Raw genomic sequence first — 25,201 nt, 5'->3', positions numbered from 1 at the left:
AGACGAGCACAAAAGGTTTTTTAAGTTGGTAAGTGGTTCAGGAAAAAGCCCAAGAAACAAATTTGCTGTTCCCTCCTTCCATTAAATGGGCCCCTGGATCCCTCCCTCTGTTGTGCCCCAAAGGTTGGCTGGGAGAAGGTTTGGTTTGTCCTTGGGTTTGGTGCAGGATCCTTGCAGAGCCAGGACTGTGGTGAGGAGGAGGACAGTGGGGGCAGAGTCCTCAGACCCATCCATCATGGGTAGAAGCTGGGTTTGAGCAGCAGAAAGTCCCAGGAGCCAAGAGCTGGGTAGAGAGGGTGACACCAGGGGCTGTTGGGTGCACTGGGGAGGGGTCTCCCCTGCCCAAACCTGGTCCCTGCCCCCTGGCACCTTCTGCACCTGCACTGTACTGGGAATTTAATGGGGGGGATGCAAAGGCATCTTCCTGCTGGTGGTTCTGGTTAGTTCTGGGGGACAAACCACAGTGTGGTTTTGTTATCCAAGCCCTGTTAAAGTTATCATCAGTCGTATTTATTAAATTTATGCTTGGGTGTTACTTTTTTTTTTTTTTTTTTTTTTTTTGTAATTTTAAAAAATTCACTTACTTAACAGAAGTGTGAGAACTGGGAACCCAAGGGGGCTGCTTGCTCTGATGTTACTGAAGAGCACTCAGTACCTGCAGCTTCCAAACCCACTCTGCTGTTGTCATGGGAACCTCAGCCAGGGCCCAGGTTTCGGTTCCCTTTGGAAATGTTCAGTTGGTGAGTTTAGTCACTGGTTTACAGGAGTGTAGCAGAAAATGACACTTTAACTAATGGCAACACCATTTCCAAAGTGACTGAATTCACTTACCACTTCAGAGAACCTTTTAATGCTCTGGAAAATTATGTGATTTTTTTTCATTATTTATGCACATATATGAACTTTGCTGTACATCCGAGTGGGAGTTCTGCATTCACATTTACTGTCTATTTTCTTGTGTGCCTTATAAGATGGCTTTGCTGACTGTATCTCAATAGTCTTTATTTCTATGCAGGTTTTTAAACAGTATGATTACTGTTTTCTTAAAAGAAAAAAAAGCTACGTAAGGGTTAGAGTTTGTACTGAAACTGCACCAATGAATTAAAAAAATATATAAAACAGTAACCAGTTCTGAAGAACTGCAACTGGGATGGTTCACATGTTGCCCCCACCCCTCCAACAGATTCAGCAGAACAAGTCTGTGAGACCTCCCCTGTCAGGGGAGGGAAACTCCTAATGCTGAATAAATGGGAATTCCGATTTTTAATAGCAAGTAACTAACTTTGGAACATACTTTTTTAGCAATTGTAAAAAATGTTTTATAAAAATAATAAAAAAAAATCATAGCACAGATATTTCAACAGGTTAAAAAAAAAAAAGACTTTTTTAAAATTACCTACACTGAATCAACTTGCAAGTGGCTCCAATCCTAGTCCGAACCCATTGAAGTCTGAATGATTTCAGATTTTTATCTGCTGTTGTGACAAATCACCTCTCCATCTGCGAGCTCTCACTATAGTGTTTAAAAATACACATTATCAGGGATTCGTCAGAGCAAAATGCTTTAGCCTTGCCTTTCACTTAAAGGACACTAATGCATCAGAAACTTGTGATTTACTGTGCGCACAAGAAATACATAGTAAATAAGGAACAAAATAACTCCTAGCAATTGAACATGGGAAAGAAGTGAAATTAGAATGTGAACGAAAGACTTAACAAATGTAAACATTTAAATCCTAGTAGAAACTTTCTTCACTTTGCTGTGCAAGAGAACACTGCTTTGCTATATTTAAAATGGCTTTTTTAAAAGAGATTTATGTATTTGGTAAATGTTTGTAGTCAACAGTTCACAAAGAAGCTGTTCACGGTTTAATGCTGATAAAGCCGTTTGGCGGCACAAGCTGGACTTTGTTGCCATCCTTGAGACGAATCTTTTAAGAAAAAAAATAAGTTAATCTCAATTTTTTTCCCTGAATGTGTTGTTTTTTCTTCAATATACAATAAATATTCTAGTGAACTTTTTATCAAATGGTTAAGAAAATGCTAGAGGTTGTTGTAAAATATTTGTATCCTGCATTCACTAAAGTAAAGATACTGGCTTTTACTGTGTACTCCTGCCTCTCTCGTGTTTGCAGAGCATGCTCCTCTTTGGTGCATTTTGGCTCCTCTCAGAAATACTCTCCAGGTTCAGTCTTGAAATTGTTGTGGTTTGGTTGGGTTTTGTTTTGTTCTGGTTTTGTGGGTTTTTGTTTTTGTTTTTTTAAACTGCAGCAGAGATTCTTTTAACCCCTCTTGATTCCTTGGGAATACATGTACTTATTATTACATTGAAACGAAGAACTGATGCTCTGTAAGAACCTTCTGAGTTTGTACTGAGTGTCAGGTGGAGGTGCAGCAAGGTCCAGCTCTGGGTGATGACAGTGGCATCAGCACTGGCTTAGTTATGGTGACAAAAATCCCCCACAAGTCATCTGGGGTGGGTGGTGCCCCTTGTGCTTTTATTGCATGTGGCTTTATTTAAAAATGTAATAATATTCCCCCCAGCCCCCAGAACAAAGAGAGACACATTTCCTTCACAGAAGAAAAGTACAAGGTTGTTTTTGCTTTTTTTCAGTATAGGATACTTTGGAGGCCTCAGTTACAAAATGGGGTTCCCTCAGGCTTTCCTGAGCATATTTTTTTTCTGATGGCTGCAGGAAGCACCTTTGTTTTAACATCACATGGTTCTGCTTGCTTGGTGTGGGGTTCCTCATGTTGCTGGAAAAGCCTCAGTCACCCCTTCCCATGCAGCCACTGTCAGGCTGCTCTTCCTTAGGCCATCTGTGCACCAGGAGCCTGTGGCACAGCTCTCACCCAGCTTTGCCTTCACTCATGGAGCTGTACACAAAAAAAAAAAAAGCCCCAGAAACCAACCAGCCCCCCAGCAGCTGGACTGCAGGAAGGACCCTCCCTCACACTGCTCTGCAGGCAGTGGGACAGCACCTGGGGCAGGAGGGGCAGGGGACAACCAGTGGCTTTACCCACTTGCCCACCAGCTCTGCCCCCAGGGGAGAGGAGCCAAGCTCTGTGCCAGCAGCCCAGGAAGGGGCTCTGATACCCCACTCCCAGCCAGTTTTTACACACCTGTGCTGCAGAATACCTTAGTGTTTGGTTCTAAGAGTGCATCACCTCTGCCACCAGTCCCTCAATCTGCTGAATTAAGTTTTCTGCAGCAAAATATCCTAAATCCTAATTTTCTGCTCACCTCCAGCATGTAGTGTTCACTGACTCATCCTAAGACCTCAGGCTTGCTGACACTTGGGACTCCACCAGCCTCAGGATCTGCTCTTTCCTATGCACTCAGAAGCTTTTTAATGCCAAGGTCAGCAGGTCACAGAACCGTCCAACATGCAGCAGCTTCACTGTCCCCATCCTGTAAGGGCTCTGCTCTCCTTGACTGCTCAAAGTAATGCAGTGCTTCTTTCCTGGACCTTGCAAATGAACTGTGACTCAGCAATGTTCTCTCTTGCCAACAAGGGACAGCAACTCCCGGCTGAAATTGTGTGTTTGCACCATTATAAATTACTATTATTTTTTTAAGAAAAGGTAATACTGGCTACTCCTCCTCCCAAAAACAAGCCTTCAAGAAGAGCATACATGTATACACCATGCTCACATCCTCCTGCAGGACTCTTTCTTTGGCCATGGGCATCAGTCCCTGGAGCAGTCCCCTGGCAGAAGCACAGAGCCTGCAGTGAGCTCTGCCTGCAGAGACACCGGATTGCAGAAATCTCAAAGATTTCACCAAGAAGAGCTCTCCCCAGGGGTGGGCTTGAAGCAGCCTAACAAGCACCACTTAAACACTGTGAGGTGCTGTCAGTGTCCTCGTGCTGTGCCACCCCCAGCTTAACACACCAAGAGTCATCCTTTGGGGGTTAAAAGTATGCCTTGGTCTGACAGACCTAAAAATGAACGTCCAGAGAAAGAGCTCCTGCTTCTACTCTAAGCAAAAAGTGTTTTCTTAAAATGCAAACAACTCCCAAACTTTCCAGTCACATCAACACTGCACTCTCCATCGCAGCAGCAAAGGCTTTGCTTCTTAGACAAGGCATCAAGAAATACCTGAAGCAACCAGAATGAGCAAATTGCTACAAAATACTCAACAGAGCTCATGAATGTGAATCTGACTGATCAATGATCTTTACAAGTAACAACTCATCCTTACTGGTCCATAAAGTCGCCTCAGCTCACTTTCAGTCAAGTTTAGGATTACATCAGCTACCTAAAAAAAAAAAAAATAAATCTATTGTTATCCCCCTGAACTGCCCGTGAGTCAGACTCACTGGCATGTGGGCTTCAGTGCCAGAGCTGAGGCTGGGTCTGGTTGCCTCTCCATCCCTTAGGACTTTTTTTGAACAACTGAGCTTTGTGGTAATTTCCCTTCCAATACCTCTGTTGAAATATTTGAGGTTAGTGTTGCATTGGGGGTATGGGCCACCAGGCCTTGAGTTTTAAAATAGATGATATAAAATACTGGCAGCACAATTCCTATCAGGAGCATAATAAAAACTGCATTCCACCACTGGATTCCACAGTCTGCACCATTACTGCTCTTCTGCTTCCTTGACTCGGGCAGCGGCCTCTCTGGTGCTTCCATGCAATATTCTGTGTTCAGCTTGACCTCGACTTGCACGGCATCCTGGATGCTCTTGTCAATCCCTCTGAAGTAGTCACTGAGGTGTGAGGGGTCAGCAGAGCTGCTGGCACCATCCTCGGGCTCTGGCAGCTCCACGAGTGTCAGGGGCTGGGAGGGCGCTGCCAGGAGCGGCCTCAGATCTCTGCTGTTCTCTGTTAACAGCCCGTGGGGCTTCACGGGGATCTTGATGGACTTCAGAGCATACAAGTCCTGCTCCCGGATGAAGTTGTTGACACGTTTGATATCTGCAACCTAAAGAACCCAAAAAGGACATCAGTGTTAGTGTAGGACAACCCAGTACTGAAGCAGGAGGTAGCTACAAAATGGGAGTGCAAGCAACAGCCAGAGGACAAAAGCAAGCTCTGGCTGCCAAGTGGCTTAATGTTCTGCAGGGACTGCCCAACTGTTCCAAGGATGCTCCAGGTCCTGCAGGATAGAGATGGTTCCCTAATCAAGAGTCTGTAACCTCCTCTACTGCTCTGGCATCTCTTAAATGCTGCAGTTTGCTTAATACTGGTTTTCTTTCCTTTTCGCTTTCTTTAACCTTCTCTCACTCTCTAATCCAAGTTGAGGCAAGAACAATCTTCACAACAGACCCTTTAAAAAATAGTTTTCATATCCTAAACAATGCATGAGAGTTTAAGATGAGAGGAGAACATTGATACAAGCAGGCAAACCCCTGAAAAGCAAGTTCTGAAAGCAAGGTCACAGCCTGGAAGAGAGCAGGAGAGCATCTCCCACACCAACACCAGCACTTTTCCCTTGTGTGCCCAAGCACTGCCCCACTTCTGCATGGCAGCAGCTCCACACAGCTGGCTCCTGCTGCTGAAGGTGCAGGTAAGGCAATACTCTCCCTGCCTCTGAGACCATCTGTGGTGGCTGCTGTGTAGGGTCTCCAGCTTGGACCAGTGTTGCCACACAGCTCGGTGATGCAAACAGCAGTAAGAGCAAGAAAGAGCAAACCACACATACTGAGTAAGTCACAAGGACAGCTGGTAACAAAGAAAAGACAAAGGCAAGGCAGGGTTTCTTTATTTACTGTTAAATAAGGAGAAGACAGCTTAATACTGTCTGCACTCACAACCACCTAATAAGTAAGTAGACCAGCTTCTCAGCTGCCTTAAATCCTCTGTCAAAGAAAATGAACAGGACTGTCAATGTGTGCGAGGTGCTCTCCAGAGCAGCCAAGGAGACAGAAAAGAACCTCCAGGGAAAAGCTGAAAGATGGAGAACAAATAAAAGAGCAGGACCACAAACCAAGAAAAGAAAAAGGCAACATGAAGAGGTTAACCACCTCCAACATATCTTACAGAAGATCTGCATTCAGAGCCTTGAGCGTACCAACCAAACTGGCAAAGTAACACTCCAGAAAGTACTTAACTTCCTAAGCACACCTGTAAGTGCCATCAGAGCCACCATCACTGACAGTTCAGAGCAAAGAGCTCCTTTTAAAGACACTGCACACCACACCAGAAGGGAGCCCAAACAACTCCTTTGCCATCACAACACACATTGAGGGCTCCTTGCAGGCTGTGGTGCTGCCAGCTGGCTGCCAGGAGCACAGGAGGTGCCAGGGGGAAGGCAGCCCTCCCTCCCCTGCAGGGAGTCCCCATGGGTTGGAGGATGCTGCATGAGGTGGTGCTTTGATTTTTGGTGTTGTTCCAATGAAAACAAATTATTTGGACAGTAAATATCCCCTGCAGTGTCTGCAATCAAACACTGCAATGTTGTGTTAGGGCTTTAGAAAGGAGCAAGTGGACCAGCACTCATGCAGGAACAACAAACAAAGCTGATGGGAAGCAGGCAAGAGCACTGTGCTGCACAAGCCATGTAGGCTTATTTTCTGTACCCATTTTGTTGGCTGCCATGAGCTCCTCTTGTCCCAGCTAAGAACAATGCCAAAAGCAGGCCAAGACTATAAATGGTCAAGACTAAAAATGAGAATTTTGAAGTTCTTTGCCTCTCTGCCAAGGTTTGTGTACCACACACACACTATGCAGCTATTTGCTGCACTGTCTTAATACCCCCACCACAAGGAGGCCCTGATGACTCTGAAACCAGTAACTGGGTTCCCACTCATTTAAAGGAGAAGATCATCCTGTTGTTTTTTTTTTTTTAAACACAGTTGAACATATTTGTGGCTACAAATTATCCTCGCTGACGTCCTGGCAGCCTTTCAGGAATTGCTTGATTGTGCAAGTAAAACAAAACACACAAAAATTGATCAGTGCCAGCCTGTAAACAGACAAATACACAAACCTTCAGTAATAAGCATTTCTGTACCTCTTCAGTTTAACTGGAACAAGTCAGAGTTGCCCTTTCTGGAAGGGAGGGAGGCAGCAGGGCAGTTTTTCTCCCTGTGGCAGCAGGGACTACCTGGTCCTTCCCTATCAGCTTGCTTTCCCCACCAGATAAACCCAGCAGCCTGCAGCAGGGCAGGCAGAGCAGATCTACCTGACAGTCTGCAGGGCAGCAGAGGAGGCAGATGAACTGTGGCAGAGACACAGGACTGAGTCCTCCTGAGCTCTGGTACAGGGGGCACAGCAGCCTTTTCCCTGCCATAGACCCAAAGAGTTGTTCAGAACCTTCCTCCCTTGACTCCACCCAACTGCTGCAACCATAATGACACAACTGTCCCTGCTCAGAGTTCTCAGGCTCTACAGATGCCAATCAAAGCCTATTCAAGTCCTACCAGACTTGCTTCTTCACATGCACCAGGCTCCTCAGCAGAACGTAGAAGGGTTTCTTTTTGTTTTGTTTTTGTTCCTAAGGGAATGGGAGGGGAGGAATTGTCGAAATTCCTCTAAGCCCTCTTGCTTCAGCTGCATCACACAGCTGTTGTGTTGTTAAGCAAGACAGACTGCAATACTATTGCAGCAGTTGAGCCAGTAGTGTATCATTATCCCCATCCAGGTCACGGTCCAATTGTTTGCAACATGGAACTTTTTAATCACAGTCTAGCTTGGAGATAAAGGAAGTTCTAAAAATACAGCTTTAGCTGCTCAACAGCGAGCTACTTCTCATGTTCAGAACAGGTAATTAAACTTTTGAACAGTTTTTTTTAATAAAGCGTTCTGCTTCAGAATAAAGAAAACCTATTTTGTGGTATGCTCCAACTCCAGAGAAAATTCACCCTGTGCACACACTCCCCTCTGCCTGCAGATGCCTGAACCACATGCACTCAGAGCAAACAACCAAAACCCACATGCACAGCCAGCACCTGGGCTCTGCCACCTGAACTTTGACATCTCTCCCAGTCCGCTCCTGCTATTCTTAGACCTTCTGTGCAACTTGTAAGCTCATACCTTTAGAAAACAAATAAAAACCAAATAAAAACCAAACTAAACCAGACCCCACCTGAGCAGTATTTCTTTGTACTGTCCAGTTTGCCTCAAAAGCTGTATGTTCCTTGGTAGAAGAGCTCTCACCCTCATTTCTGTGTCAGCTTCCTACTTTTTACCTTCAAAGAACTAAGTACAAACCATGACAGCTACACTGCACTTAGTCACTCAAATTAAACAGGATTAAATTAAGCAGGTCACACATGGTGTGGGGTTGACAGTATCTTCCCAGGCTGCTAGCTAAAGAACTCTTTTTTTTGTTGTGTTTTTTTTTCTCCATCTCTATCTCAATTTTACCCAGCTACTACACCTAAAATACCCCTAAAGTAATTAATACAGAAGAGAGATGGCTCTTACTTTGCAACCATACTGCAGGGCTAGCTTGTTAAGATTATCATCCTCTGTAATCTCTCGTTCCAGCAGCACCACATCTCCAGCTCTGTCCCGAGAAGCGCTGCACCGCTGCTGCTGCTGCTGCTCCCTGCCCCTGGGTCGCAGTTCCATGACATTGAGTTCCTCCTCCTCTGACTCTTCTGAGTCAGACCTGGCACCTGGGAACACATACACCTGCCTGCCCGGATAATTATGGATGGTGACAGGAGCCTGGAAGGTTCTTGTCCGGCTCTCATTCAGCCTCATCTTTTAGACCAGCACCTGGAACAAAAGAGAAAAAGCAAATATTTTGAATTTCCTGGCCACCGGTGTTTATTTTTTAGCACGTAAGATGTGGGAGAATGAACAAAAAGCACAGTGATTGCACATGTGCACAAATACACAGCCTTCTGTCTACCCAGTCCTCTCAGGGGCAAATCCAAAAGATGCAATGGAGAAACCTTATGTATACAAACTGCAACAATGCACAATTATTTTCAAACCTTTTTCTTTTTTTTGGGAGGGGTGTGTTCTAATTATGGACAAAACACTAAACAACATCATCTTGCTACATATAATAAATACAGGTTTCTATAGTTTCATTTAAAAAGCAGAAGAGTCGTGATCCAAGTGACTTTAATTATGGTAAAAAATAAGACTACATCAGATCTCCTATCAATACACATTAAAAACTGACCAGAATTACACTGTATGTCACCTTTCCAGAAGTTCTTGGTTTTCTACTCTACGCGAATCCACGTTTTAATTTCATCAAAGTATACCTTTTTTTAATATAAGGGCAGCTCAAGCCACACATTCAACCTGAATGACATGGTAGCACATGAACCTGCCTGAGCACTTTGTCACTGGGGCTACAGCAGTAAGTCATCAGGAAGCTACTTCTGTTTGTTGGGTTTTTTTTTTTTCCTTCAGTCCTCAAGCACCACAAAATCATTTGTCAGAGCCGGGTACAGGTAAGAAAGCCCTCATGCTCATCGACCTCAATATTCTCGATCTACCCGTAAGGGATTCTCATGGTGAAACCACTACTTTTTAGGGGTTTTGCTAGCACTGAGCATGGCAGCCGCAGGCTGCAGGGAACCACAGCTGTGCCAGAGGAGATGAACCGAAGGCCACGTTCTCCCTGGACGCTGCTGTGGGACACTTTTCATAAACTGTAAGCCGAGCGCCCTCCTCAGAGGGAGCTCTCCCGATCCACTTCACTCGTTTCTCCCCAGGGAGGGCCAGAACTCTTCTCCTCAGGCGGCTCTGGCCGCCCCAACTCCCTCCCCGCTGGGTCAGGGGTGCGGGTACCGGGCCCGACTCCCATCCCACACCGACCCATGTGGCGAGCCAGGTGCCGGCAATCACACGGAGTCCGGAGCTCGCCTCCCCGCCACCCTCTCCCCGTTTCGTCAGGACAGAGGGCTCCCCCCCAGCCCGGAATGGCCGCTCCGCTCCGCTCCGCTCCCCGCACCGCTCCCGGCGCCTCCACAGGGCCCATGGAGGCGGCGGCCCGCGCGACAGCCTCGCGCCGCTCCCCTCAGCGCCTCAAAGGGCCCCGCTCCCCTCAGCGCCTCAGGGGCCCCGCTCCCCCCGGGGGGTGGGGGGGGGGTAGGTGAGGGCGATCCCCTCGGAGGCTCCCGATCCCCTCGGAGGCTCCCGCTCCCCGCAACCCCTCAGGGGGCCCGATCCCCGCAGGCTCCGCCCCTCTCCCCCTCAGCGCCCACGGCGGGCCCTGTCCCGATTCCCCCGCACTGACCCGCCGCTCGCCGGCCATCGGCCACACGCACCAACCTAACCCGGACTCGCCCAGCTCTCCTCCCATTGGCTACCAGCGCCGGAAGGCGGGACCCTCAGCACCTCCTGGCCAATGGGCGGCGGCGCAGGGAGGCGGAGCCGGGGCTGGTTGAGCGGTGAGCGCTGGGCGGTGCAGGAGGGGGGGAGCTCTCTTAAAGGGCCCGCGTCCCGCTCCCCAGCCCGCGGCTCCTGTGAGCCAAGAGCTCGCAAGAGCTGCGGGGCAGTGTCACGGAATCATCATCCGCCTTGGAAAGGACCTCAATCCAACCTTTAATCCACTATCACCGTGGCTACTAGTTCATGGCACTGAGTGCCACAAGTGCCACATCAGTCTCCTTATACAAACCTCCAGGGATGCAGAATCCACCACCTCCCTGGGCAGCCCATTCCAATCACCCTCTCTGTAAAGAATTTTTTCCTAATATCCAACCTAAATCTCCCCTGACAGAGCTTAAGTCCATGCCCTCTTGTCTTACTGAGAGCTGCCTGGGAGAAGAGCCCGACCCCCCCCTGGCTCCAACCTCCTTTCAGGGAGTTGTAGAGAGTGATGAGGTCTCCCCTGAGCCTCCTCTTCTCCAGCCTTAACACCCCCAGCTCCCTCAGCCCTTCCTCACAGGACTCGTGCTCAGGTCCCTTCACCAGCTGTGTATCTGTACAGCCAAACGTGTGGTGTCACTGCAATGAAGTGCACTACACTGCCTCTATACACAGTTATTATACAATTTTGGTTACGAGATTGTCAATAGATTGATCAGGCACAGATCTATTCCACCCTGAGTAAACTTGGCCCCATCTTGGGCACGGCATGGCCCTGCCAGCAGGCTGGAGATCAAAACCTTGGACTGCAAAACCAGTGCCCTCAGAGCCCTTCCTGGAGCTGAGGAGGAGTATTCCCCACTTGGTATGTTTTCCTTGGCCCATCCTGAGTCGTGGCTGATGTTTAAAAAACACAAGCTCAGGACACATCTTTAACAAGTTCCACATGCAAAGCTTTTCTGAGATGGGGAGGGAGAAATATTTCCTGGTTGCATGAATTAGCCAGGCACCTCTTGCCCCACAAAGGTCTCTGGTGAGGAACAGCAGCTGCTGGCCCTTTGCCTTGTCTTGAGCAAACTGGGTGCAGGGGAGGCAAGAGGGGAGAGCATCTTCTCTCTATCACGAGGTTAGATGCAACATCAGTTGACAAACTGGAGAGAAAGGAAGGTTCCCCTGCCACTGATGTTATTTTTTTTCTTTTTTTAAGCCACAGCCATTGCTTCCCCACAGCTCTATCCTGCCCACACAACTTTGTGGGGCTGAGTGGTTTTGGCAGGGCTGGAAGGGTGGTGGGATGGTGGCCAGGCAGGACCATGGCTGAGCCCAGCTCCTCCCAGCAGTGAGATGGGCCCAATCTCCAAGCAGGTATTAGGATTTCCTTCCCTCCATCCCTGGGCCAGTTTGTCTCATGACCAGATGATTTTGGGGCTCAGCCAGCTCACGTATTTTTCTGACCCAACAGACGATGGATTTAGTGTGCTGGAGAGGGCTCTACAAGCATGGAGACTAGATGAGACATGCCAAAATGCCTTCCTGAGCCACTCATAATCTCTCTGTGACTACTGAGGTTCAAAAGTTATGACTAATAATCAGGCTTTGTCAAACAAATCCAGGTTACTCGGGGTAACCTGCTCAAACCTGGAAAATACAACTGCTGAGGTGATCTGGAAATGTGGGGGAAACAACCAGACTCTGCTGACAGGGCTAAGTCTGGGTTGGCTTACTTCTCCTAAACTGTCATTTACTTATTATTTTTCTAATGTTTAAAAGATCAGGAAGAATTATTCATTGATCTCATGGAAAGACACCAGGAAATGTAGATGGGAAATTGCTTCATCCTGCAGCTGAAAGATCCTTACAGAATCCTTATGAATAGGTGCTTTTCTCCCAACTGTTGGGATGAAACATCTGTTAAGGAAATCAAGCAAAAAAGCTTTTAATTGTCAGACCATAAATCACGTCCCTTCTCAGATTTGTCTACACAAATTGTAAACATGGAAACACAGAAGTACTCAACTGGTGTCAATTGATTGCAAACTGTTTGAGCTCATTCACATATTTCCACAGACTGAGCTGGACACTGGGTCATGGTCCCATCCTGGAAGAAATGTTTGCAGACCACCACGTGCAAGAGTGCCCCTTAACACAAGGTAGTGGGTAATCTGTAACCAAGATTTAAACATCCCCATACAGACAAACCTCCAGCTTTCTGTACTGTCTCTGAGCTCTTCTCTGTCTGTCCAGGAACTCTGCCAGCAGTCCTAAAGGAGAAAATTAAATCCTTAGAACAAAACCCACCAGTTAAGAGTCCGTCAGGTCCTTACCAAGTGGAAAGGAGATAAAAAGGCCCATTTCAATCTGGTTTTTTTTCTGCCTTCATAGGCACTTTTACTGGCAATTTGATTCCTTCCTGTTATGGGAAATTAAAGCAGTTCAGGATTTTGTTTCTGGTTGCCTATGGAAGAGTCTGCAGGGACCAACTCTGCCCTAGTTCATGGAAAGGTTCTTCACCTTTCTTACTTCCAGAAACCTGACATACAACTCCATAGGACCTGGATGTGTCTTGGCAAGTTCACTTCAAACAGGACATGGAGAAATTCCCAGTCCATTTTCTGGTGGCTTCTAGACCCACAGGCATTACATGGATATAAAGCATCCCAGCACTACAGCAGCATGTAGAGAGACATGGTGGCATGTGAGCAATCAGCAGAGAAATCATTTCAGACCTGGCTGCCAAATGAACTGAGGGATGTGTCTGCTCAGCAGCTTTGTTCCTGCAAATGTTACTGCTTCCCAGTGGTCTCACCATGCTGAAACTCAATTGATGAGAAGGAAGAATATGGTAATTCTGAGCAAGAAATAACTGTCTGTTTTATGGGAGAGCTGATGTTGGCTCCAGGCCAGTTGTGTGGATGATGTAATCATTCCAAATAATTGGAATATTTTTTTTGTTAGCAGATAGTGAGAGCTGCAAAGCCCCAAACAAGTGAAGGCTGTCTGAGAGCTGAATGGTTCAGTCTTTATGCACATACAAACAACATAAGGGTCATAGATCCCTCGAATTTCAGGAAGAAATCCTCCTACTCCTGACTTAGGCCAATGCAGAGGGCAAGAGAACTGAGAAAGTCTGCTCATTCTCACTTAATCCAAAGTAGAAACGTGGCCATGATACTGGGGACCAGCCAGCAAGCTCCTTCCCAGGGAATGTCAGAGTTAACCACTGTGTGATAAAGAACCAAAATTTTAATGAAGGTCTTGGGTGGAGCTTTCCAAAGAGAGCATAATCTAGAATACAGCTCTCCTCTTTTGTCCCTGTGATTCCTGCAAGTTCCTGCTCAGATTCAGAATTGCTGTTCTCTTCATCACTTTGGTTTTGTTCCTCATTTTTCAGGCTTACATCAGAAGCATCAGAGCTGTCAGACACATACTCCTTGTGTCTTTCCTTGCTTCCCTTTAAGCAGCCTCTTAAAGTTCTGCAACAACTTGTTGGATTACAGCTCACTCAGTGATATTCTGCTTTCCACCCTATGAACAACTTAATGTGCAACCAGCAAAAAGCAGCTCCAGTCTCTCTTGCTCACAGGTGGACCACTTCATACCTAGAACATTGAAGCTTACTGAGGCTCAGGCTACAGCTGCTCAGGCTGCTCAGATGGTTTCCACCTGTCCAGCACTAGTAGGAGTAAAAATTACAATTCATAAATCACCAGGGCCATCATTAATTGTAACTTGATCCATGATTTGGGATTAATAAAACAAGACTGGACTGAAAGCATTCACCTGTTCCTTCACCATGTGGGCTATTAACAATAAAAATGTAAAAATGTCAATAAAAGATGAAGAAAGGGAGCTGCACAAGTAGCAAACTACCATCCTGACTGCCCAAGTTAAGGAAATACTTCTTGAGCCTCTGCTTCTTAGTATCAACCACTTAATCCTGTTCAGTTTAGCATATACAGGGGGAGGCTATAGGAGGGAGCCTCAGCACTCTGAGGCAACAGGAATCTGCTGATATTTCTGATATTGCTGAATTATTAAAAGAAAAAAAGAAAAAGAAAAATATTAGTATACCTTCTATCTTTATTTCATTGTTTCCCAGTGGGAGACTGGAAAGCAGCTGCAGCAAACCAGGTGCATGGTCAGGACATGGCATCACAGAAATTATGATGCCTTTATAGCAAATAATTTATAAATGCTGGGCTTTTCTCTGGTTTTGGGCTAATGTGGCATAACTGATTTCAGTGAAGTTACTCCCTGTATTAAGGCACAAGTACAAGCCAAACACAGCAAAAAATGCCCTTCCTGGTGGCTGTGGGTGACTAAGCTGATGTGGGCAGTGTTTGATTGACTTACATACACAGCAATAAGTTTAAGAGGTTGATGCAGCAGGCACACAACACAGGGAAGAAAACCACAGTTAAATTAAATTAATTATAGGCACGCACTTAATATAGTTAATTGAGCTGTGGAGGTTACTCTGAGTGCATGCTTGGTAGCAGTGGGTTGCACCTTGCCTCTTTTAATGGTTTCTCCTGTTGGAAATGCTTCTCTGGCTCAGCAGGTTCCACACCCAGCCATGGGCAGCTCAGCATGGGAGGGCTCCTCCAGTCGTGGGCTGCTCTTGAAGGGACTTGGGCTGAAACTTCACACTCCCAGGAACCAGGTGAAAGCTTAAGTAGTTGCATCTGGACTTCTTCCAGGGCAGAAGCACAGCTCTTGCCTCCACCCTCGCAAGCTTTTTCTCCTGTTTGTAACAGAGCAGGTGTTATAATAAAGACCCAGCTTCATCATTCATCTCCAGCTCAGACATCAAATTACTCCCACCTACAAGGAACACATTTGCAACTCTCTCACGTACGCTGTGACTCTCAGGAATGAGACTTTTATCTCAGGAACCAGAACACAGATCTAAGCAGCACTGCTGTCTCCTGGAGGAGATAAGGTGTCTTTGCTCAGAGACCTAGTTCTGTGCTTGCCTTCTATCACACAGCACCTTTTGGCAGGGACTGTCTGGTTTATGTGATAGCAGGCACTGAATTATTTGAGCAAAACAGACTTATTCTTCCTATAAAAGCAGATGACTAATTAAAAGTGGTTTTAATTTTGAAGGTTGTATTTTCTTGGGACTGTGCCAAATTCTGGAGTCCTTACTCCACACCCTGTCCTTCTGGAAGAATTTGGCTGGGGAAAGCACTGTAAGATTCATTCCCTTTCCTCTCTCTTACTCTTAAAATCCCTCCTCCCTCTTCTCCCTTCCTGCAACTGGTAAATTGTGAAGAACAGGAATGTTTCTGGGAAGAAACCCAGGCAGAATCACATTCAGAACAAGTCAAAGATTTCTTGCATAGCTGAAGCATGTGTTTGCAATCCCCAATTGCTGGAGCACATAAGCCCTGCCAATGCATGTTGTTCCCTTCAGATGTTCTGGGAGAGCTCTAGGAAGTGTCCAGGCCACTCTGTGGACAATGTTCTGGCAAGGCATTGCTCCTTGGCCCATCTCTTAATGGTGCCAGGACCAAAAAGTCTCTTGGTGAAAGGACAGCAAACAGCCAACCCTATCTTTCCAAGAAGCTGGGTTCCTGATGGTCAGAACCCCCCAGAGCCACAAACAGGTTCAGTGAGAGTCAGCCAGGGAGAGTTTGGCTGCTGCTACCAACCTATCACCCAGGCTTCAGGAAGCTGCTGAGATTGATGAACTCCAGAATAATTAGCATGGAGCTCCAACTAAGTACTGCACCACAGAGAAGGACAAAACCATGAGATCCCTAGTGACCCTCCAAAAGGTGAACTGTAACTGCTGGCAAGCAACAGATTAACAGTCAGTAACTACAGCCTGATCTCCCTTCTGCTTGAGAGGTGCCACTGATCTTCCAAGAGGTGATTTAATGGTTCAGAACTGGAAGCAAACAGGGCCAAAAAGGATGGGAGTTGGGGGCTGAGACACAGGTTGGAAAGGACACAGCTCCAATGTAATTGTGAGGAAGTTTATGTCCTTGGCACCATGTGGAGCACAGGATAGTACAGGAGCACAGAGTGAGTCCTTGCTCAGGCTGGTGCTGGTGCTGGGGAAAGACAGGTTGATGAAAGCATCACTTGTCTTTCCAATGACCTTATCATGTGAGCTCAGCCTGCCAAGAGCTGTCTCTCACTCTGTGCTCCTCGTGGCCTGAGCCAAGAAGCCTGAACACACTGTCCTGATATCTGATACTGCTCAGCACTGCATGGCAGCCTCTGAGTGCTGCACATGCACCCTTTCACAACGAGAGGATGACACCTCTGGGCTTTGCTGTGTACCACCTGCCTCCATGCTGTCTCCAACTTGTCTCCCTCCTGAACACGTCCCATCTGACTTTGCAATTTTTTTAATATAAGATACCCCAGGGAAGGCCATGAGCTTGTGGAAGGAACAGAAGAAATAGAAAAGTCTTCCACCAAAGCAAGATCTTTCACCTCAGGAGCTGTGCTGCACTTAGCCTGGCTCTCCATGCTTGCCAAGGGGGTTCCCAGTCTTTTACTGGTGAGTAGCAACAATAATGAGCAAATAACACATGGGGGCAGCAGCAGGCTTTGCTTTCTTGTCCATCTGGGAGTCTGTACTTGTAGCATCCCTGCAAGGGTCTTGCAGAACTGAGGTGCTCCAAGGTTGGAAGTTCACTGTGCTGTGCACAAACCCAGAGTGACAGCTACAGCTGAACAAACTGTGGGCAAAGGCTGCCACAGGAGAGAGGGGCTTTGTGGCCTCATGGGACAGGATGTCAGCTCTGAAACCTGTGCTTTTGTCATTGCATCTGGTCCTCCTCCAGTCCCTGCAGCCCCAGCCTAAGCAGTTCTGTGCTCATGTTACAAAGAACATTAAACCAGCAGACAGTTACAGCACTGTCTGCAATGGCAACTATGGCTGGAGTGAAAATCCCAGGTCTCAGCTCAGATTCCACTGTATCCCACCTGACAAGTCCTGCTGAGCTTGCTGCACTACAGGCAGGATGGATGGAGCCCAGCATGGCCCTTTCAAGGAGGTGAAATGTAAAAAGCTGCTCTTATCTGGCTGCACCATGAAGAAAGATGCAGGATTCATCTGATATCATTTATTGTCGTGAAAGCCTTGATCTTGGCTGTAAAGGTCTTAAAAGCCAGGTTTTCAGACTAGGAACATTTCAGCCAAAGAAATGGCCATAATTTACATAGCAAGGCACTGGGATTTTCTGTCAGGGCTATTTCCAGAACAGGACATTTTTTTTTTTTAATTTTTTTTTTCCTGTTCTGGGTGAACAGGACTTCAGGAGTTGCTTGTGCACCTGATTATCCTGATCATTTGCCTGCCTGCTCATATCAGTGCTCCCCACAGTGTGATAATATGGTATCTGAGTGGTATTGGCCTCAGCCCATGCTGGAAATGGCAAGACATTAAAAAACAAAACAAAACAACAACAACAAAAACCAACCAACCAACCAAAAATAAACAAAAAGCCAACAAAAGGCAGCCCACTCACCAGAAATGATGACGGATTAATTATTATTAGGGATGGGAAACAAACCAGCCCTGTGCTCCATGAGTAATTAAAAAAAAAAAATAAAATCAGATAAATGCCCAGATAGGAAAAGCATTTTCTGTAACTGAGGCTGCTACTTTAATTGGAAAGTGCTGTTAACACAACTGCCTGCCCGAGGCGAGTGCAATAGCACAGCAGGGCTGGTGCAGATCTGCAAGTAAACAGTCAAATTGCATCTCTCAGCTTCAATCTGTGAATTTCTGAAGCCAAAAGAACAGCTTTAAATTTAAAACTTCTGTTGGAGCTCATGCTTCAATTGGGCTGTGTGCCAGGACATGCAAAGGCTCAGGGCATTAAGAGTCTCCTGTAGATGAGAAGACAGTGGGGAGTCATTTGAGTTGGCTTGTAGTGCACTAAGCTATAGCAGGATCTGCCTTCAGTCCCTTTAAAGCAACTTGTGGGGAGGAAAACTGGGAAACCTGGCATTTTATCACTTGTAATTGTTACAGCAAAAGCTAAAGCTAAGCACAGCCCTGATACAGCTCTCACATCCTGTACACAGCTCAACAGAGTGGTCCCAGCCCCAGGCTGGCTCTGCCCTTGCAGTAACTGGGCTGTGCAAATGCCCCAAACCACTCACTGACCATCACTAAGGACAACCAAGCTATTTTGGCTGTTGTTTTCTATTTGTTTCAAACCATAACCTCAGACAAGCTTTAACTATGAAACAACAGGACAGTCTGGCACTTAACCTTATTCCTTTCAAGGAGCATGAAGTGCTTTACAAAGCCACAGCCAAGCCATGCTATAAAGGTACCTCAGCTATTGCCTGTTACAGGAGATGAACTCACTCACCCAAGGCTGCACAAGGTGTTGCCATGTCAGCACAGCCCAGAAAAGTTGGGTCAAGTGTGCATTAAGCACTGAAGGATGTGTCTGGTTGCCACTAAAGACTTAGAAAAAAATGCAATTGCAAACTGTGAACACCAGCAAAGTGCCACAAACACTAGCAGCATGATCACCAGGTACCAAACAAAGCACAAGGAGCCGAATCAGTCTCTTGTAAGGAAAAGAAAGAAGGGTAGAACAATGTCTTTTCCTCTGTGGGTTGTGTCCCTGCTGGTTAATGCTGCAGCTCCCTGCACAGTTGGACAGGCAGAGAATAATTACCAGGAGCCCATGCAATCCTTTGCTGAAACACTTCCACTGCCTGGAGCTGCTTTACAATATTCCCAACCATTTCCTTAAGGTTCCAACAGAATGATCAAAATCAGAGAAACATTGGACTTTGATGCCCAAGTTCCCAGTCCTGCTCACACCATGCAGACACCAACCTCACAGGGAAGACTTTTTAGGTCCAAGGCCTGGATGCAAGAAAGGAGTTTCACCATGGGCTTCTCCAGGAAGGTCAGAGAGAAGATGGCTTTGGGGTCAATGCCCATCAGGAGGCTGTCAGCATGGTATGTGTGAAGATGGGAGCATGGTGGCTTTGATGCTTGGCCCTAATATCTGCCAGGATCCTGGAGAAGTGCTGCCAGGACCCTGTGCAGCCTTTTGGAGTACAGAAATCTGAGAAAATACAAGAGAAAAAAAAGAAAAGAAAAAAAAAAAAAAAAGAAGAGGAATTGTTATGACAATTCAAGTGACAAATGAGTAAATGAAAGGTGCAAGGTGTTGTCTTTCCATTGTGCTCCCAGCTGTGATGTTACCACCAACAGAATGAACACCACAGAAAACCAGGTGGCAGTGGATCAGACAACCCCCCTCTTCACCCCATTCCTTAAAATTCAAACCACACAACTGCTAAGGTCTTGCTAAAAGCAAAGCACAATCCCCTGGTGTCATTGTTAATGTTTAACCCACAGCCTGTGGATGGAAGCTACAGTGAATTAACAAGAGCAAAAGTAGCTGGACTGAATTTGCTAATGGAGAAAAAAATAGATAGGCATGAAAAAAGAAAAGAAAGAATAAGCACTAATTCTCTCTGTTTAACTCTGATTCATTTGGTTTGGTTGTGTTTGCCCTAGGGAAGAGGATTGCTAATGGGAATCATTTTAGCAAAGAACATAGAGGAGCAACAAGTTGACAGAGTTCATGCAAACATTGTGCCAGTTACTGAACTAGAAAAAAAAACCTGGCTCAGAGGCAGTGACTAAATTGAGAAAGGATCTATTGATATGATACTCTTGGAGAGCAATCTCAGAATGATGTGAAAGACAGATGGGAAATGGTGCTGCAGAACTGAGTTAAGCCATCAGGAGAGAACAGTGCATCCTTGGGCTTTTTTCCTTTGCTTTCCTCCCCATTCTTCTCCATTTATTGCTGGGAGAAAGTGTAATTTTGCCTGTAAAAATATCTGAGGTAACACTGGGGTGTGCTTCTGCACCAGTGAACTGCTGGGTAGCATTGCCTCAACTTGCTCAAGAAAATCATAATAAAACTATCAGATATGGATCATTATATGATCAACATTACTTTGAATTTAAGCATCTACATTTACAAATTCCTTGCTTGTGGCAAGAAAAAAAAAAAATCACAATGGCTTCAACTTACCAGAAAGTTGCTACCATCACTTGTGGAAATGTCAAAGGAACAGGACCAAGTCCCACATGGCCAAAGAACACAAGCTATGGCCAGCCAGGAGTGTTGTCTAACATGTGGCATCTGGAGAGGTGAGGAAAGGCCAGGGCAGCTTCTTGGTCCAGGAGATAAACTTTCATGCCTTCTTTAATAGAGGTGATGTGTTTACAGATGTTCCCAGAAAGGGGCAGTAGAGACCAAACCCACACAATGAGCACAAAAAGATGTCCTGAGCAGGGAGAAATAAAGAATTATTTACAATGTTGTTTTGGTTTGAGTTTTTTTTGCCTTGGCATAGAGAAGCTCCACCATGTGTCCATGCAAATAAAACCAACAGGACCTGTCTAGGCCAAAATGGGGCTGCAAGGGGCTGCTCTGTAACAGACACACACACACACCACTTATGTCACTACAGCAGCATGGCCATTTTTGAGTTGGCTTATTAGCAGAAGGAATAAGAATAATTTAGGAGGTTTAATATCAGGTTTATGATACCACACCTCACCTCTAACACGATTTGGCTCCCACCTCACCTTGGAAGAGAGCAGACAAGAGAAAAAGGGGTGCTTATAAAATCAAGATTCCCAAAGCTCGTGTTGGTGTGATGGTGTGAAGTAGGGAGGTTCATTCTAGACCACTTTTACAATCTCTTCAGGCTCTCTTCAACAGCTCAGAAATAACTCTAAAGCTAATTCAAGCTGCTGCCTGAAGGAAAAGGCACAGTTATTTACCTGGACCAAATCCCATATGTTTTACTTCATTTAAGCCACTTATACCAGCACTGTGCTATTGCTTTATGATAATCTCTTGCACTGTCCATAATCCACAATGGAGTGAGATGATTTTGCTGGTGGGGATGTCCAGGAGCTTCAGTCATGGGACAGTACAACAGGCATAAACCATGAAACCAGTCTCTTCCTCATAGAGTTTCTGGCCTAAGAATATGATTTGGAAACATGAAAGCAAGCAGGGGGCAATGTGAGCTGAGAAACCAGGGATCTGCAGCAGGGGAGCTGAGGCAGTAACAGTTTCATCAGGAAACCAAGAACCCTTTCTGGTCCTGCTCTCAGCACAGCTCAACACACCAGCAAATCTGGCTGCAGATTGAAATCTTGGCTTCTCCTGAAGCCAATGGCAAACATCCCACTGGCTTCAATGGGAGCAGGACTTCATGCCAGATCTCGTGCTTCCCATTCCTTTGCTGTAGCCATGAGAGCAAACTTCCCTTCCAGGGCTGTGTCTGCAGCTCCAGCCTTCAGGAGCACAAGAATGGTTCTCCTTGCAATCTGAGAAGTATCAGTGGGAAATGAAAGACTTCTTTTCAACAGAAATGGTGACTGCTCCAGAGAACAAGTTGCATAGGGTTATGGAGCTCACTGGAACCCTGTATCTTTCTGAATTTTTTTCCTTAAGCTGCCCACAGGCTATGCAGCAGCTCAAGCACAGAGCTCTTGGCTGTGATGGCATCACCAGTGGGATAGATGGAATTAGCTGTAACTCTTATCTCTCTGCCTTAACACCATTCACTTCATCCCTGCTTAAAGAGCAACACCTATTAGGATACTGAGACTTAGAGCAACACAACAAACAGGCAGAGAAGACTAACTTGGCCCATTTCTGGTTTTGTCACAATGTCCCTACTGGGGAAGGTAAGGAAAGGGATGCTGGAAGAGCTGTGTGCTGACCACAGGGTGTTTGCTCTGGCACAAACATCTCTCTGCCAAGATGAGCATCTTGAGATCTCCTTGCTATTTGTGAGGTGCTCATTCCCTGCAAATCTCTGCTTTCCTTGGCAAAAATCAAGAATTTTGTTAGGGAAATCCTGGTGGGTGTCTTGTGATCAATCAAGCACAGCAGATTACATTAGTGGAGGGTGCATACAGGACCTCCTGTCTTCCTGACACAGTAAAATGAGTCTGTTTGCTTCAGAAATTCAGGAGTCACCAGCATGGTGCTGACCACCTGTATTATTTCTTAGGTCACACAGCATGTCTACTGGACAGATTGATGTCTGTACAGCTGACTGTTTGCATATCAGTTCTAGAGGCAAAGGAAATTCTTCAAATCCCAGAGCACAAATGTGAGCTGCTACAGAAAAGCAGGTGGAGATATGCCAAGTTACAGCTCCTCAGTTGCTACCCCTTTAAAGAATGCCCTGCAAGGAAAACTGGAAAATATTTTATGAAAGAGCAAAGATAACATAAGACAATCTGGCAAAGGGTAGAATTTAATATTAATGGCTTTCCTTCAGTCACTGTATTTCCTGTTTCTAACTTAACCCTCTAAAATCAGCAACGGTCAGTGAAAAGCTATAAAGTTCTGCTCATTTAAAAGACCTTTCAGTGAAAGACCTCAGAGCATTTCACAAATATTAGGAACTGCTGAAGGATGGTTATCCCCTAAGGGCACTTCCCATGTAGCCAATGGTCAGATGCTCCTTTGACTGAAGAGATGAAACACTGACATTTGCCTCCTGCCCCTCTCTGTGAGGACATCTTTCTTCTTTGTCTCCCAGTTCAACACAGGAACTCAGGACATGAGAAGAGATGGTCTCCCCTTGAATTCACACTCCAGATTCAGGGTGAAAAATGCTTTCCTCGTGGACAGGTGGGTAAAAGACACACAGCAGTGATATTACTGGTGTCATTTTAGGCCATCAGCCACTCTAGGATCTTGTCTCTGGAGGTCCTCAGGCTTACATGGAAACTGCTCATGGCTGAGCACGGCTCAGCTGCTGGTCTATCTAAACATCTCCATTAAACAACAGCAGACTGAAGCTTGCTTTGAAAATGAGCTGGATTAGCCCTATCTCCCCCCTCTTCTCTGCCAACTAGCACTTGCCTGGAGGGCTCCAAATATCAGAGATGCACAGCTTGGTTCTTCTGAGTCCTGGGGTTCTACAGTCAGAGAAGATTCCTCCTCTGCCACCCACATCTTCCTTTATCCTGGCAAATTACCTGAATTACTGAGCTGCCTTGCCAAGAGAGATTAAGGCTGGAAACATCTGTAGAAAGATGGCTCTCATTAAGGGCTGCAGAAGAGCACAATGCTGGCTGGGGCACAGAGCTGGGGAGAGCAGCATCAGTCACCACCTGCCTCATGTTCAGCCCTTCGGACAGTCTCCTCTCTTGGAAGATTCACTGTTTTGCCTCTGTGGCTGTTGGCAGAAAGCAGTGACCAGAGCTGGTTGAATGTTTTCCATCAAAACAATATTTCTGTTTTGCCAGGAGATAGTTTAAAAAATTAAGTGGAAAAATTAGAGAAAAGAGCTTGGGTTTTGGCTGATATTGCTGGTCAAAAAAATTCCAAACTTGAGATTTTTTTTTTTTAGACAAAAACGGGAGTATCTGGGGTAAGGCAGGGGAGGGAGGGGAATAAGCCTGGCAGGTCTCAGCAATACCCTGAAAAACATCTAAAAATTTTGGTAACTGTGAGGATGTTTTTGTCATTTTTTTCCATAGTGAAAGATGCTTTTGCTTTTATGACTATTCTACAGGGAGGCTGGAAAACAAACAAGCAAATTGTTGGTTTTTTTTTTTCTTTGTTCAGGTGGCTATAGATACACCATAGCTTGTTCTATAAGCACAGGCAGCAATTCCTCTAAAGAGATAGATAAAAAAAGACCAGATATTTCACAGGAGCTGCCCAAGAGCCTACTGCCCCAAAACTGTAATTCTCAGAAAGGGACACACACAGCTGATTCTGTTGAGTTTGTACAGCTGATGGAAGCCTCAATAGCCTCACAGTTGCCTTTCATACAAATAAACTGAGCCACGGGGACAGCCAGGGGAACAGCAAAGGAAGGTACTGTGCACACATCTGTTGCAAAACCATCCATACTTAAGAGTTAGCCAGCCACAGGCAATGTTGTTCCTACCAACACTGCAGAGAAAATGGCACATAAATACCTGGGAACCCACGGAAAGCTGTTTTCCATCTTGCTTACACAACAATGTGGTTTTTCTTTCCCCCTTTAGAATTGTTTCTTCAGCAAAACATGGTTGGGAAAAGAAAAAAAAAAAAGGCTGGAATCTTTCTTACCCTCTGGCAAATGTGACTGACAACATTTCTTGGGCTCAGTGACACAGTGTCCTCCTCAAGGTATTGTTGGCCACTGTTGTGAAACGTTGAGAGGAAGAAGCTGTGGGTGGCTGGCAGCTCTGTGGTCCTGCTGATGCCTGAAGAGAGCAGCAGTCTGGTAGTCCAGCAGGGCCATCCTTCCTTGACACAAATCTGGGCATAAAGTGGAGGTGACAGTGCTGAAGCCAACGCAGTGCAAGTGGCACAGAAAGTGAATCAGCTCTGTGAGAAAACAGAGATGTGAGATGTTGTTCTAAGGCAGTGGGGAGCAGGGGATGTTCAATTTATAGAGATTTCCTAAGGAATTAGACCACGATTCTAGACAGGATTTATATTTTAAACAACACTTAATTTTTTTAAAGGACTAATTCAGTCTAGATATGGATTTCATATCTTTTCCTAAATGAGAGCAGCACTGAGGGAAACAGGCTCAGAAGTACTGACGTGTCCTGGCAGGGGCTCCAACTGCTGCAGCTCGCCTTGCTGACAGCCTGAGCTTGACTCTCGTCCCACGACAGCCCCAGGTTACAGTCCCAGCAACTTCCACCACAAGCAGCTCTGGCTCAGAGCCCCCAAAGTGATAAAAGACTTCTTGTGTGATCATCTCAGGAGGGAAGTTTGGTGCCAAACAAAGCTGCAGTCTGGTTGGGTCTTTTCGCCGTTAGAGACAAAATCAAGGGGAAAAATACTGAGCTGGGGAAATAAATGGAAGCTGCAAAATGTCCAAATAATGTCTTTTCCAAGAAAATGAAAAAAAAGACCACAACCAAAACCCAAGAATGGTTTGTCTGGCTTTGCTGGCCAGGCCGTGGTTGCACTGATCTTTG

At 46.0% G+C, this 25,201-nt stretch overlaps 1 protein-coding gene across 4 annotated transcripts; it reads right to left on the bottom strand.

Moving 5' to 3' along the window:
- Positions 1 to 1,046: 1,046 nt before the first annotated feature.
- LYSMD4 (LysM domain containing 4) lies at positions 1,047 to 19,508 on the bottom strand. 4 transcript variants are annotated; one of them, XM_071754242.1, is made up of 5 exons: positions 19,049 to 19,508; positions 14,739 to 14,968; positions 12,424 to 12,485; positions 8,374 to 8,670; positions 1,047 to 4,927 (listed from the first exon to the last, which is right to left on the bottom strand). In XM_071754242.1, the coding sequence occupies exons 4-5, from the start codon at positions 8,653 to 8,655 to the stop codon at positions 4,379 to 4,381; spliced, it is 831 nt and encodes a 276-aa protein (XP_071610343.1). In that variant the 5' UTR covers positions 8,656 to 8,670; positions 12,424 to 12,485; positions 14,739 to 14,968; positions 19,049 to 19,508; the 3' UTR covers positions 1,047 to 4,378. The 4 variants fall into 4 exon arrangements, with proteins under 4 accessions (XP_071610343.1, XP_071610342.1, XP_071610341.1 ...); XM_071754241.1 differs by lacking the exon at positions 19,049 to 19,508 and having other exon boundaries at positions 14,734 to 15,046; XM_071754240.1 differs by lacking the exon at positions 19,049 to 19,508 and having other exon boundaries at positions 14,739 to 15,046.
- Positions 19,509 to 25,201: the final 5,693 nt, after the last annotated feature.

Source organism: Heliangelus exortis, chromosome 11 (genome assembly GCF_036169615.1).
Source record: "Heliangelus exortis chromosome 11, bHelExo1.hap1, whole genome shotgun sequence".
NCBI lineage: Eukaryota > Metazoa > Chordata > Aves > Apodiformes > Trochilidae > Heliangelus > Heliangelus exortis.
This window is presented reverse-complemented; position numbering and strand designations above follow the sequence as displayed.